At 40.2% G+C, this 16179-nt stretch overlaps 1 protein-coding gene across 1 annotated transcript in view; it reads left to right on the top strand.

Moving 5' to 3' along the window:
* NKD1 (NKD inhibitor of WNT signaling pathway 1) overlaps nucleotides 1–16179 on the top strand; it is a 114583-nt gene that overhangs the window by 76617 nt on the left and 21787 nt on the right. Inside the window, exons 5-6 of the mRNA XM_074881783.1 lie at nucleotides 12061–12167; nucleotides 14775–14870. Of these exons, the coding sequence (XP_074737884.1) occupies nucleotides 12061–12167; nucleotides 14775–14870 (203 nt within the window). The remainder of the gene's footprint in view (nucleotides 1–12060; nucleotides 12168–14774; nucleotides 14871–16179) is intronic.

The following is a 16179-nucleotide window of genomic DNA, read 5'->3' as shown; positions in this document are numbered from 1 at the left end:
TTCCTGCGTCCATTTCTGTCCCTTACAATATGACAGAGAAAGGGTTTTAAAGTATAGAACACAAGAAAACCTTCCAAACTTACAAGTGTTCTCAATTCTTTATGGTGGCTGAAGAAAGCCAAATGTTAGTATTAATTTAATTGTGTGTAATGTATAAAAAATATTTCAGTAGAAAACCCAGGTAATGAAAAGGGAAGTGAACAAGCACCTCAGGAAAGCAGAATTGATTCTTAGTGAACATGTTAAACATGGAAAGCTTTAAAATAATATTATATGCATCTTGGTATTTATAACAATATTGGTTTTCCATACTCTTTACCTCTACCTAAGACTGGCAACTTTTCCTTTTTTCACAGAGAAGCTAATGCTGTTTCTGAGTGGTCATTAAAAAAAGAATCAATTAACAATAAGAATATTCATTTACTCCCAGCTCTGGGGTACTTGTGAACTAGTTTGATAGATAGGAGGCAAAAAGTCACCTGTGGGTATAGCTGTTGAAAAACCTGTCTGCAAATCTCTCAAGCTGCTTCTCTTGTAACATGCGAGAGCCAGACCATCCGGGTGCATGTGGGAACCAGGAGAGTCAAAGGGCAAAAGGATGTAGCTTAGGGAGTTCTCATCAAAGGCAGGAGGGCTCTTGCATTTGCCTTCCACATCCCAAAAGTGAGCGAAGCATCATGGCAGAGCTGAGGCAGCAGACCGTGGGCACCCAAGTGGTTGTTCACATCAGTGGGTGAAGCTCAAGGAAAGCTACCATGTAGTGGGGCGAGAAATGGGTGCCAGTGATATGAGGCTCATACTCTGTGCATGAGGTTTGAAAGGGCTGGGCCTCACCAAGGGCTGGGCTTGGGACTCACCAAGTCAGTTTTGGTCACTAGTGTTTCCCTTGGGCTGTCAAGGTTGTGATTCAGAGGAGGAAGGAACTGTAGCATGTGTAGGCATATCTGGGTGAGCTGTTCATCTAGCTTAGGCTGGGTAACAATCGCACTGAGCGCACAGGAATGCGAGCTGGTGCACAGCGCTGCTCCGGCTGCCCACTGCGTGGGTACGCCTGTCAACACCAACCCGGGATGGCTGGGTTCCAGCTAGCCACATCTGTCTGTATGTCCCACGCCCCTGCCTCAGCTAATCTGGGAGGCAGGGTCTACCATCAGATAGACATTGGCAAACTGATGGACTTGGGCATATCTGTGAGAGGCAGCTGATCTAGTGTGTATGGTACAGAGATAAAGCTGCATTACTGTACATGTGCAGCGGTATAAAAATGTACTTGAACTTTGCCCCAGGACATCCACCACCAAGAACAAAGAATGAAATATGGGAACAAGTCAGGAGTTTGAAAACAATCTCTCTGGAAACATGATGAATACCAGTGGTTTCATTTATTCTACTTGAAGAACAAAGGTTCTTTTCTACTTTTAATTTCCCAGCAACGATTATTACCAGTTATTTTTCTTGTAGCTTTGACCACAGTTCGTGGAGGTTTTATTAAACATGTTTTTGAAAAGTGAGTCAAAATGCCATTCTTCTCTGACTCTCTTGTGACTGACTCTCTTTTTTTACCCATGTGAAACTAGAGCATATTTCCAGGCAAAGATTTGGGGTCAGATAATACTCTCATGCTGGTGTTCGTGGAATTATTCCAGTTTTGTGCTCTTGTAATTGAAAGCAGTTTGGCCCTTGCTATTTCAGAAGACAATATATTTGTTTCAAATCCCTTGCCTTTACATGAAACATTACATTCATTTTTAGAAACCTTGAATACTGCATTTAATAGGCAATATGTCCTGCTGCAACTCCCGAATATTCCTAAAGTTGCCAGTTCTCTTGTGTTTGACTTGACCTTGACACAGCCAGGCAACCCAGTTTCAGAGTGCTCCCTTTGCTGGGTTTTTGGGAGCTTTCTGCAATAGGCTTTTGTTAAGATCCCATGTGCATGCTCCTGTAAGGCCCTTCTCTCCTGCCCGTAGGGTTTGAAATCCCTATCCCAGAGTGTCTCATGTGAGGATACAGTTTATGACAGGATTAAATAGTTCTTGCATTTCTGGGATCAAACTTAGGAGCCATTGCTTTATATAGATGGCTAGATAGATGTAAAGCTAGACAGATGCCTGAACCTTCGGGCTGGATAGTTTAGACACAACAGCCTGTCATCCTGCTGAACCTTACAAATACACAAGCGTGTACATGCAGACTTATAGAGGCAATTTCAGTGAAAAGCATATTGCTTTTGCCAGTTGCTGTTCCAAATTCAAAGTGTGTATCAGTCAGGGTGCTTTTGTGTGCTTCAACTCCACTTCTGCTGCAGTAGCTACAGAAACCCAAAGTTTTACCTCACCAGGCAGAACAAGTGCCCTTTGTTACCTAGACAGATTACAGCTTTTTCTAAAGTCTGCTCTTCATAAAAGCCCAGCTTGAACAGTGGAAATTCTGACTTGCCTCAGATACTGAGGAGACTTTTATAGTTTCAAGTAGCTCCAGGGTTATATTTTAAAAGTTGAATTTCATCACATGTTTCAAGTTTGGTGGAAAAAAAAAAAAAGGCATGATATTTTTAGCAGAAAAAAGTCCCCCCCACACCTTTTTTCTTAACAGATGTTTCATCTCAATCATATCCAAACCTCAAAGCACAAGTAGCAGTCAACCTTATTCTCCTGTGGAGAAAAAGATAAAATGTCATTTGTTTGGAAGAGGATTTTTTTTTGTAACCACAACTAGTTTGTGAGTAAAAGCAAATAATAAATGCAGCACTATGGGGCTGTGGAAATGAACCTGAAGCAACATTTCTGCTCTTGAAAGAGCTTGGAGTCCAGCTGCTCTTGTTAGATGGAAAGTCCCAACCCCCAGCCTACCAAAAAATTAAAAATACCAGTAATCAGGCTTTTCTTGCTTTAAAAATCTGATCCAGCAATCCAGGTCCTTTCACCAGTAAAATATGTCATACAAAGTGCCCATCCTTGTACCAAAAAGGATTTAAAACTGTAAAGGTAACAAAGAGAGGGAAGGAATAGTAGTTGTAAAACAAAATATCCAGAAGTAAAAGAGCTGCTACCCGAGGAATTTTCACAGGGCTCTGGAGGAGCAGAGAGCTTTGCTGTACCTTGCAGCTGGGGCTGTGTGCAGGACTCCGCGCCAGTGGGGCAGTGGCCGAGGGGAGCCAAGGCAGCCCTGAACTCTGTGTGCAAAAGATTTATTTAAGAAGAAGTTATAGTCCCTCTTAAGCATTTGGAGGCATGAAGCTGCAGACCTTTTTTTTTTTTTTTTTTTTAAATTATTTTAATGGGCCTTTACAGAGAGTGGAGCCATCCAGGTATGGAAGGATATTCTTGGCAAATTGGTGTTCAGGGGAGGGCGTTCTCTGTTCCTGCTGCAGGACCCTCTGGGAGCTGCACTGAGCACCCCCCGCCTGCCCTGGTCTAGGCCACCTGTGCCCCTGGAGGGGTGGCTGTCCAGGCCCCACTAGCCAGTAGTGATTGCCACCAACATTTCAAGACACTACATTTGAATGCAAATTCACAGTGACACTGTCTAGGAGGATATTACAGCATTTTGCACCAAAGGGTATGGGAAGCTGACTTCAGCTGTGAAACACATGGGCTCTCTAGAGCAGTAGGAAGGGCTGGATCCTACTGTAAAGGAGGGATGCTCCAAAGTGTCTCATCTTCCACGTTTTGAGCAGTACATAGCACAGTGGGCTTCCATCTCAGATTGTGGTCTTTAGGCTGTAGTATAATTATTAATAATGGTGAGCAGTTACCTGCATTTGCTCTGTGGAAATCATGGCTTTTAACTGAAAGAGGCTAGGTTTAGATTAAATGTAAGGAAGTTGTTCTTCACTGGGAGGATGGTGAGACACTGGCACAGGTTGCCCAGAGAAGCTGTGGCTGCCCCCTCCCTGGCAGTGTTCAAGGCCAGGTTGGACGGGGCTTTGAGCAACCTGGTCTAGTGGAAGGTGTCCCTGCCCATGGCAGGGGGGTTGGAACTGGATGATCTTTAAGGTCCCTTCCAACCCAAATCACTCTGTGATTTCTTGTGATGAGATCCTGTGTGCTCTCTAGTCTTTAAATAAGGTGGTGGGGTCAAGCCTTGATGAATTTTATTTCTCTGCATGTTTTTCAGTTTGTGATGTATCACCGTAGTACCGTACAACCATGTATAAATATGAAAAGGAAAAGAGACATATGCTTGTGCACACACATGTGTATGCTGGACTATTAGTCACTATATTGCTTTTCATTTGTGTTGTGGATCAATTTCCCTTCCTCCCACCTCTCTGAGTAAGATGTAGGGCTCTGAGGCTGGGAACACAGAACCTGCTACTGAGTATTAACTGTGAGAGAGTTGTCAGATATGCAACTGATTGATCACAGCCAAAATAACATTACAGTACAGGTCCACAACATTGCTCTCTATAAAAGGCTAGCTTTGTAGGGGCCAGAGTGACATTCTTCCTCATGGGAAGCAATTCTGATTAAATGAATCTTACAGTTCAGATACCTTTAGAGGCCCTGTTACCATAGCAAAGGTGGTGGAAACATGATTTTCCCATTGAACATCTAAGTTAGATGGGAGTGAGTTGATATCAAAGCCTACATTATTAATAACATTACCTACTCAGTCTTCATTTGAATAAAGGGTTATGTAGTGGTTGAGTTTTTTTTCTTCTTTTTCTTCTCTTGTGAATCTCAGGGGAAAGAAATCCAAAGAGACAAAGGAAATTTAAGACAGAAAATCCTGTGTGAACATGCATATCTGCAACTTACACTGAGAAGGAATTTTTAAAAAGCAAAATTGTTACCAGTTACTAACCAAAATCAGTGTATGGCCATCTTTAGAGAAGAGAGGTCTGTCTTCTTTTGCTTTAAGTTACAAATGAGTTGGTGTCCCCATCTGTCACTGTTGAGCAACAGACTTCAACACTTCTCAGGCCCATTCAGAGCTCTAGAAACACATAATGCGATTAGAAAATGGTAAGTGGTCCATATGACAGTGACAGTTTTCACTTAAGAAGTACTTACCCATATTAAATGATACAGATAATGATAGCAGATTGCATTTTGTTAATGAGGCTTTTGATATGCCCGCTGATCAAACACAAATCTTGCTGCTACAGGTATCATCCTGAACTATTCTGAGCAAAACTTATGGAGATTCTCTCCTTCTAGTCCCCCCCTTCCCCTTTTTTTTTTTTTTTTAAGATAGGGGAGGGGAGGGAGAAATGATCTTCTTTGATCTCTGATGAGGAAGGGGAAAAAAAAAGACTGTTCTGTTCAGGCTTTTGGCTAGCACAACAAACAGTGTTTAAAATTTAACTTTGCTTAATTAATTAGTAATTCTGTTTAGTGCTGTCTGATCTTCATCCAAAAGGTATTTTGAAGCTTGAGAACTGAACATCAAAGTGTATTGGGTGAAGATGGTCAAGTAAGGCATTTAATCTGGCAGTTGCTGTTGATGAAATACAGCCAGTTGGGGAACTAATTGGAAAAGGGAATCATAATCTGGCAAAATTCAACAAACTCCCTCCCTTCAGCAAACTCACTCCAGAGAGAGTGTGAGAAATCTAGGTTTAGTGTTTAAGCATGTATGAGTTACACCCAAGCTAGCAGAGAGAGACCGTATTGTCCCTTGTATATGCATCTTTAGTACAAAACTTTTTTTGGTAAGGAGATAGTAAAAAATTTTTCCCCCAACCCAGCAGCCAAAAAAAAAGACACCAGACCTAGACAGAAACCTGTGGTTCTGTATCAAGGCTTGGAAATACTCTTACTTACATGTGTCAAATTATTGGGGTTGGCAAAAGGAATTGAAGTTTTAAGGGACGTGGTGTTGCACAGACCTGAGAGTTTGACTACTTTTTATTCAGGAGAGAAAATGTCTGAACATTTGAGTGAATTTCAGTTTAGCAGTTCCCAAATGTCCTAGTGGTGACTTGTCAGTTAGAATCATTATCTGATGCCTGAATGATTAAAACATACTTTGGTTGTCTGCTTTTGATGGTGTTTTTTTGCAGGCCATCACATGGTCTGAGTCATTACCCCTCTGTTCTGTGCCTAACTGTTGGGTGCTGGCAGTAGGTCTTGAGACACCTTGAATCTTTTTTTTTCTACTTCATGGTGTGCCATTGAGCCTTTAATTTGTGTTGTGACCATCAACAGGAAATAGTGAAATAGAAGAAAAAGACTGCTCTCCATATTTTCAGGTTGAAATACCCATCCCAGACTAGTGCAAAGTACTACTAGTACAGCTCTAGCTAAATTGGTTATGACTTGTCCCACCAGACTTAAAATGGACAATTAATTTCCCTACAGTAAGTTTCAGGGAAGGCAGCTTGATCTTTGTTGTTTTGAAGGGTGTGTCTAATTCATCAGCTTCAGCTTTCAGCCAGAGAAAGTTGAATACACGCTTTTGGCACTGACCCAGGATGAGCCTGTTTTTCTCTGTGCTTCTTCTGGTGGCTGTGGAACAGGAATGTTACTCCCTTCCTGGTCCTATTCTGTCTATGTTCATTTGCTGCTGGAGATGAGGGCCTTTGCTCAAGCAGAGTTATCTTTGTTGGGGATATATTTCAATCAACTCTGTGGAATAAAACCAAACTGTGTGCTTAATGGGGGTGATATTTCTTAATCCGTGGCCTTCAGGAGAATTTAAAAGTGAAATCTGAATGTGAATGTAATTGTTAATTAAAGGACAACTTCTCAGTTTGGACTTTCAAATATAGTTATTGCTCTGGTGGTTGTCGTGCAGTCAGTGAAGAATGTCAGTTATGCATGTCAAACCTGATTTGCAATGAAAAAAATGTTGACAGAACCAGATAATTTGGACATCAGAGACTCCAGGAAAAACAACCATTTAATTCTCTTTCTATCTCTTTGGTCCTCATAGTCTCTGACTTTAAGTTCTGCTGCGTCTGCTAGATGTGTAAATTGGAAGTGAAACTCTTACCCTATTGACTGACATCAGTAGGAGTTTTACTACTGAGCTCGCTTGGACCAGCTCTTTGATGCTCAATTCCACCAGTCAAATAGTGCTACCGAAGTTCAATTTGAGCTTCTAAGAAGTGCTTATGATTTCATCTCCTTGTCTTGATACATCTGTGCATTTTTAAATTTTCCTTTTATCCTACTTCCCCACAAGTCTCAGGTTCTAGTGTGTGGTTTGTTGTTTTTCCCCACGTACAGATAATTCTGTTCCTTTGTTTCTGGTAGTAGCTTTAAGGAATTGTTGTGGAATCCAGCCTATCTGACTTGAGGGGAAGGCTAATAATATTTCACTTCAAAGAATTTGGTTTCATGTATGCCAGATGCTGACTTTCATAGGTGGCATTTTTGTCAATTCTCCAATTTTACCACCTTTACTCTGCTTTCTCTCAAAAATTGCACAGTAATGACCCTGATGTTAAGCTAATAGTCACTGGTAATGTCCAGTCATAATTTATCACTGTGGAATTGCTTAGCTTCTCCCATAGTTCTGCTTTCTGAGTCAAGGCCCTGTGATCTTTAGCCCGAGTTCTCCTAACTGCTGTGCAAATTTGAACTTGGTAGCTGTAACTTAGACCTGAACTTTCATCAGAGTTGCATCCTTTTTTGTTTCTGGCCACAAGATCCTCTTAATCCATCTGGCTAAAATGCTAAGTACAGTTGAAAAATAGAGTGAAACTGTCCTTATGTTGAGAAGGAAGAGAATTTGTTAAAGAACATGGTGCTTTGCTTGAATGAGGCTTTAAGAAATCTGAAATGACAAACCACCTGAGTGAGGGTGAAAGTTTAAACAGTCACTTTTCCATCTGACTGGAGCTGTATTTTGGCTGTTTTTTCTCCCCCTTATTCTCAGATGCAGGATGGAGATGAGTGAAGAATGGTTTGGCTGTCTGAAGCTTAGTATTCTATGCTCATTCAATACACACAGCACAGCGATTGGTTTTACCTCATTTCGGGGGGTTTTTTGGTGATTCTTAAGGAGCAGTTGGAATTATTACCCCCTTCTTTTCTTAGGAATGAATAAACCGCTGAAAAAAACCTTAATTCTTCAGGGATGAGTCTTAATACCTTTAAACTGGTGTTCATTCTCTCCCTGTCTTCCTCCCCCACCTCAATTATGAGCAATTGGGTGGTAGTAATTAACAATCTTAGAGAGAAACATCTGCTAGTACACTTAAGCCAGTCAGTTTGTTTTTCATGAAAGAATGGTATTTCACAATTTTTCCAAGTTAATATTTTTCCTTTATTGTCTTTCCAATTTCAAATATTGTCCAGACGCATTTTTATAGTGTCTTAAGGTTATAGAAGTGAATACAAGACCATTAATAATGAACAAGAAAAGAGAACATCATAAAGAAAACATATGCAGTATTTCAATTCATGAAACATTCTGTTAGAGAACATTGGTTTTGAGAGCATATGGTTATTCCCATGAGAAGCAATAAATATACTTTTTTTCCCCCTCCAGTTGTGGATTCCCACAACAAGGGTAGGTTTCTCTGTATTTGTCTATATAGCACGTTCTCTTTGTCAGGACTTGTTATCTGAGTGGGGAGGTAAGTAAGTATTTTTACACAGATGATGTATTGTACGTGGACCTATTTCTGATGCCCTAGACTTTGGAAACACAAATCTATTAATTCTCCCCACTCCTTTGAGATAACTATCTTGTCTGGGCTACTTTAATATCATTGGCAGAGCTGAAAGGAAGTTCACATTGTGAATATATCTGAACCTTGGCATGTGGCTCACTGGTGGATCTCTGTTTACAGGCTGCCAGTTTTAACTGTCCCAAGCAGACATTCTCATTTTATTTATAAGTAGGTTCAGCATGTGTTTGTATCCTTCATGAAACTGAGCGCATGTCAATAGTCAAAACTAAGTATAGAAACAAGATACCAAACACTTATCCTTCTCTTCCCAGACAAAACAGTCATACTCCAGTATGTATTTTTAAATGTTCAGAGAATATATGCACAGACACATTATTTGATCACTCATAAATATTATTTTAATACCTCCATATTCCCCTTTAAAGTTTCCTCATTTAGATTTCATTTTTCTTTGCTGAATGAAACTTGACATCAGGATGAGATCACCAGATTGCCCCATTTCATCTGAGCTCCAAAATGAGCAACTGATTTCAAAGGATAATTCCCTGGAGCAGCAAGGCCAATGAGTTCTTCAGATCAAAGGTCAGCGAAGCTCAAAGAGGATAATTTCTGGCATACAGTATTTAAACTCTCTCAAGGAGTGTACTGCAAGATGTATCCCCTCCTTCCCCAATAGTTGAACTCTTGTTTTTTGAGAAGACTAATTTGTCAGAGCACATTTTTTCCTCTGATACATAAATTATACATTAAAGTGAAAGCTTCTTATCTGAACACACAAACTGTACATCCAGAAAGATTATTAAACGTGCCAGTGAAAGGGCAGTTCCTGAAACCAGAAGGTAACTCTGTGCCGTTCCTCTCTGAAGCACCCTGTGACTGGGGAATTCTGGTGCTCTTTGCACATGCCGGCAGTTTTCAGCACAGTGCAGGAGTGTGGTGGTGACAGGGAGAGAACACTCTGTAAGACACTTCGTTTTGCCAGAAAAACCCAACAGAGAGCTTTGTGGCAGGGAATAGTCACCTTGTGCAGGATCTGTTCCTCAGTGCTCTCAGCCTCATGTTGTTTGCCATGCCAATGTCGTGTGGGATGCTATCCCTTAACAGATAAGACAACTGTAGAAGTCTTTTGGCCATTATGTGCCTTTGTACATTTAAAAGTACGTGTGATAACAGGGGTGGATTTTTTTTTTCCGATTGGTTGCCCACTGTTCCAGCAAAGCTAGGGGTCATACCATCCCAGCTTTCATTTATTTCACATTCCCTACAGCGAGATTGTGAGGGATTGCAAAAGTCCCTCATACAGATGTTTGCCACGTTAGTTAGAACTGTTCATGTGAGAAAAGTGATCACTGATACAGATGAGCCACTGAAGGTCTAGGGGCATATTTGATAGTTATGAAGAACCACTGGCAGTGTTGCTATGAAGGCCCACATTACCTTTTCATTTCTTGTTGATTTTAGAAGGAAACAAGAAGTCTGGACTAAGGTAGACAACCAAATGTTGTCTTTTGTTTTATAGAGGGGATCTTTTTGTGGTATTAGCTTTGCACTTCTAGGAATATGAAGTTGTTTACAGACAAAGTGAGCATAAAGCCCTCCTTCAGATATACATCAAAGTTCTGTATTGTGAAGTTTTAATACGTGCTTTCTTTATGATAAACACTATACAAAAGCCTCCTAAGAAAGAGTTCCTACTCATCCAAATAACGTCAGGTTTTAAAGGGCAAGGGAAGAAACTGCTGTGAAGTGAGCTTTCTCTTCCTTCAGCTGACCTTCCTGCTTAGTTTATGTTTAGCATAGGGAAGCCTAACATAGTTTGGAGTAGAAATCAAAGTGTATCAGTGTGTCGATATGCGTATGATAAATGCCATGTCTGTGTGCATTTGTACAATGCAAATTACATCTGTGTGTTGGGAAGCTGGCGTTAGTATAATATCAAAACTGCAAATAAGTATCAAAGTCAGGAAATTCCAAAGGCTAGGGTTTCTACCTCGTTCCCTCTTTTTTTACTGCACATCCAGAATCTTTTATAGTATGCCACAGTTTTGAAAACCAAAAAGAAAGGTAATACAATAGTGTTAAATCTAAACAAGGAAATAAGACTAGAAAATGTGATGTATATTGCAGTGTAGCAATGTGAATGTTGTGGCAGAAATCTTAGCTTTTGGAATTAGGGTAGATTTGTTTGTTTGTTTTTAGCTAGTTGTTCTATCTTAAATATGGAAGAAAATGCTGGAAAATGGTTAACACGATATCCTAATTCCTAGCACATTAGTGACTTGCTTTCCTGGGAGAATGCTTGGGAGGCACTTCAGTAATGCCAAACACCAGGAGAGTCACAGAGTAAACCCAGTTTGAAATGGGTTATCCTGAACTCAAGGGGATCGTGTCTCCTTTTTTGCAAGGAATCTGACTTTACTGAACCGGCACTAACTTACGTAGAAAGGCATCCCCAAGAAACGATTCTTACATAGCATTAGGATAAAGGCCTTGGGTACATGCAAATGCTGCAGTGCAAGAGAAAAAACGCTGACTTTTAAGACCCACATTCTCGCATTATCTTCTATTTTTTGGGGAGTAGACAGGATTACTGCTATGCCTAATGAAGTATGGGCATAACGTTGGCAGAGGTATGTGGATGTATAAAAAAATCATATCTAAAAAGTTTGAGGGTAGGGTTAAAAAGTCTGTATATTTTCATAATGCTAATGAATATAGAATTAATTTACTTCAGATATAGGGTTTAGTCATGTGCAAGGCTGAGTACCTCTGCAGGAGCCAAAGGCACGACTGTTAAGCTCCTGGGCATTTATCTTCTAATCCACATGAGAAGTATATATATCTTTCTGTTATATAGCTGATATATGTTATGAGATGTTGTGATAAATGTGTAATAGATGTTAATATTGATGCTCCTATTGATGAGTGCTATTGAATTATGCAAAAGCATAATATTTCAACTTGAAACTTAGGTGAAATATACTTCATATATACTTGAAAAAAATGCAGTTTAACCTTTTCGGCAAGTAGTGTTACCTTTTTGGAAGGTAGTAAGGTTTGTGTGTATTTGAAGAGGGAATTTGGAACAGAATGAGAACTTCATTTCAGCTTCATTACTTCATTCACTGCTGATGTTTTTGCAATATGTCACAAACTTTCAATATTTTGCAAATTATTCAACTTATTTACAGTAGCAGTTCTGCTGATTTATATTCTTATAATACCGTGTTTGAACTTTGTGTGACTCTGGTGATGTTTGTAGGAGAGGCAGTGTACCAAAAGCTGTTGGTAGATTGTCTGCTGAAATTATCCCAGATGTATAGTGAACACAAAAGCAAATCAAGTATAATGATCCTCTCATACAAGTTTGCTGAAATCAATTTCAACCTAAATATAAAGACAGATTTGCAAATATAAGACTGCTTTGACATTTTTGTATAAGCATTTTTTCTTAAATATATTTTTCGCAGTGGCTTTGCCTCCAGAGAAGACAGATGGAGTTTGCAGTGGAGATGAAAAGAAAACAGAAAAAGAAAGTGACACACGCACAGGTTCCAAGAAGCAACTGAAATTTGAAGTAAGTCCTCTATATTTTAAAGTTTCATGTGCTGACATAATTATGGTAGAAGAATAACCTGTGGACCAAATAGTGTCCTCTGATGCATGTATATAGCTCCCAATGATTGTAATGGGTACAGGAGGAAGCTGAATTGGCACAAGTATGTGTCTTACTATTGGTGCTCCTTATGAGGTGATTAGTGAGATTTATTTCCAGGTTTGGGGAGGATCAAATTATGATCATTCCTCTGTAGGATCTGAAATGTACAGTAAGAAGAGGCATTTATCTATGATACTTTTGTTAATAATTTATTATTCCAGCTACCATGTTATCAAACCTTTAGACTGAATTTCGTGGACTATTGCACTTGGTTAAGTCTGCCTCGTGTAAAAGATGTTTGTGACGCTTCTTTAATGATCAGTCTTCTATGCCTGGGCCTCCAAAGTGAAACAACCCTGACCTGCTACTTGGGAAATCCATCTGATCACATGGCAGGAGGAAAAGGATCCTGGAGGGCAATGAGTCTGATGGTCTGTTTCCTTGTAGACTTACAAACATCATAAAACTGCCAGACATTGTGTGTAGTTGGCGGGGTTTGTTTATGTAGGGAGTGATTTAATAAATATGAGTATTGAAACATGCTGTCATCCAGCTAGGGTTGTCTGTCTTGGTGAGGCGGAAGATATTCTGGTACCGGCAAGAAACAGCACGAATTTTCATCTCTCTGCACTCCAGCAGACATGGCAAACTTCTACCTTTCAGTGCTGTCAGCCTGTCACATTAATGAGCTTTGCGTTCCTCAATTGTTATTTAAAAGACCATGCAGCCACCTTGCAGCATGGCTCGAGTGTTTGTTTCCTTCTCTAGAGCAGATTTAGTAGTCTGGTACGATTTATTTTTTACTGTTTCAAGGCTGATTAGAAGGAGTTAGCTTTCCCATAGGCAGTTCAGGTGTTCCTAGGTGTTTGTGTGCCTTCTGGGGGGAAGGGACTTTTCCTGCATTTTTTTTTTTTTTTTTTTGCACAGCGATAACTCTTTTTCTAGGCACATTTTATATTCTGCCTCGAGTAGCAGACATTTGCAGACAGGAAAGGCATGATAAATTGCAATTAACAGTGCCTTGATATTTGAACAGTGGAGGACACCTGTCAACATGGTTGGTGCCAGAGTAGCTGGAACTCCACTGTACTGACAAAGTCTGTGTTTGTTCCCAAGTAGTTCTTGGCATGCCATAAAGGTTAGCACTTGGTACTAGGCACCATGACTAATGTAGGGAAGGTTGCCATGGCTCTTAACTAAGCAGAGCACATCCTCACATAAAGATGTTATGTTAGGCAATGTGGGACAGGGAAGTATTAATATGTGGCAAGAAACCAACTATTGATATTTTTGCTCTTGTTCTACAAATGAAAGTTTTCCAGCTATGTAAGCTAGAAGCTAAGACATTGGTAAATGTTTCAAAGGTATAAAAGAATCAGAAACGCAAGTGTTGAGACAAGAGGTCTAAATCTGAGGTGGTGTGATTTGGCTTTTAAAGGTGCCGGGAATGTTTATGTAATATGAAACTGTGTTTCCACAGTAGAGTGTGGGGCACTTGGCAGCTTTCAGCCGGGCTTGTTACAACTGAGAGAAGACTGCCTTTGAACTCAGCAGGGGACAGGGGGTACCAGTAACTGCTGTAGGGAATTGGTTTCAAGTCAGAAGATCAACCAGGTATTTTGAGCTCTATCATGCCGAAGCTATTTGGAGCAGTTTATTTTACTTGCATACAGTGGCTTTCATTTTAATTGCACTGTAACTTTTCTGTTTTGCCGTGTTGTGGCTCTGGATAATTCTGATTGCACAGGTCTTGAGAGAAAGCAAACGATTTGCACCCAGGTGACTGGAGTCAGTCAAAGTGCATCCTTTGTTCTTCGCTGAAGTCTTGGTTTTGGTTTCGGGGGATTTTTTTTCCCCTTTAACAAATTGATTCTTTCAGGCTTTCCACAGATCACACTCTCACTAACAGAAGCACAGTTAAAATAAGGGCCAGGCACTACTCCCAGGTAGTTTTTACCTGCCAGTTCCTAGGCACGCTCCATTTCAGGAGCTTCAGTGGCATGAGGCTGTACTGCACTAACTCTGACAACCTTTGGGTATCAAATTTCTGTGTCAAGGACAGGCCTCGCTGGTGGGGATTTGTGCCATATGTCCACTTTATATTAATGACTACTCCCGGCACTGTGGTGTACCGCCTTGTTCTGTGAGTCTATTTCTGTTACCTTTCTCTTCCTGAATTAAGCAGAATTTTCTTTCTCACTTTTTAGTGGGAAATCTTATTATAGTTCAAGCGCTTCAGGGAGAAGTTTTCTTGTACCTTTTTGTGTTTTCTACAGTGAAGTAGAAAGCATCTTGCAGATTCACCAAAGTCTAGCCCAAGGGAGTTAGGATTATCATGTGATTGTGATGAGACTCCTTCACTGTGGTGGACAGAGGCCTCCCCAGGACATATCCTGAAAGCTTCCTCCCATGAGGGAGGGAGGGAGGGAGGAAGGAGGAAAGCAAGCAGCCTCCTTCTACAGAGAGTCACCTCTGCAAACAGGCCTTTTGCTTTAGGTAATCAGCTGCTCTTTGCATGTTTCTTAGGAATTGCAATGTGATGTGTCTGTAGAGGAAGATAACAGGCAAGAATGGACCTTCACACTGTATGACTTTGATAACAACGGAAGAGTCACACGCGAGGTAAGCAAAGTACAGCTGCCCCTTTGTGTGCAGCATTTGCTAACAAGAGAAGTGTTTTATAACAGGAACATTTTTTCTTTTATGAAATAGAGGTGTCCTGCCAACTTAAACAGCAGTTTCCATGGACCCTTCCCTCCTAGAAAAAATCCCACCAGTAGTTTACTGTTTTCAGATGTACTGTACCACTTTTTAAGCTGGTTGTTGTTTAATATCTGGGATTAGTCTTTAAAAAATAGTACTGGCATTTGAGGAGGAAAAATATCTGAAACAACAGAACAACTAAACACATTGTCAAAATAAACCCCTGCAAATGTATATTGTTCTGGCTTCTATTCTGCTTTTCAGAGTTAAGCTAACCAAATAGCAAGGTTGCTTTCTGACATTCTTTCCAGTAGAACTAACTATACTGTTCTGTTGTTTTCATGAATATTAGGCTGATCTCTGCCTTCTCCCTCCAAGTATAAATAACATTGACGATATTTGGTGGAGAACCATAGTGAATGGCCGTCAAAGCATACCTGTGTGTATTTTTTTATTATCAGGTTGTCTTCAAGTCGTGTTTCCTGTGCAAATAAGAAGCCAAATAAGAGGATGTATAGATTAGAATACAGTCCTTTTACAGAACTATTTCTATCCAAGTTGAATGATGCTTCTTCTAGAAGAATGTCTTTTACTGTGATTTACTGCCATGTGCTGTCATTGGGTTTTTTTGTGAGGTGTGTTTACTGCCTCCTGTGCCTTCAGATAATTGGCAGGTTTTGTCTCTCTTGGTTGCTACACTGGTGTCTGTGAAAATTATTAAGAACTAATTGAAAGGAATAAGGTAAATACTGAAAGTGTAGTGGCCTTAGACACCAAATGAGGGCAGAATTTTTTCCTAGAAGACTGAAGCAAATCTCTTTTGACATTTACGAACAAACTGCCAAATGTGGTGGTTGTTCAGGGTTTTTAACATGTATATGAACATCATTACTAGGATTTTTTTATTGTTTCTACTCATAGTGCTTTGAATAGTCAAATGAAATCTGTGCCCCTCGTGCAAGAGAATAACCAGATGAAAAGTTACAGGCCAAGTCCAGACTTTCAAATGGGAAGATGAGATATAGAGAGAGGGCAAGGGGAAGGCGGGGTGAGGTGAGGAAGTAGTATTGTGTTTGTTAATGTATGGGGAACAGAGAAAAATGAAATAACTTGCCTGAAGTCTCACAAGAACCTGTGGCAGATTGAACCTAGATCTTTAGAGACCCAAGGCTAAGTCTTCATTACAAGATTATCGTGACTCTGAAAGAACAGGGGAAAAACACACAAA

The sequence above is a fragment of the Strix uralensis genome, chromosome 12, assembly GCF_047716275.1.
Source record: "Strix uralensis isolate ZFMK-TIS-50842 chromosome 12, bStrUra1, whole genome shotgun sequence".
Classification (NCBI taxonomy): Eukaryota; Metazoa; Chordata; class Aves; order Strigiformes; family Strigidae; genus Strix; species Strix uralensis.
Note: the sequence above shows the minus strand (reverse complement) of the source record. Positions and strands in the feature narration are given on the sequence as shown.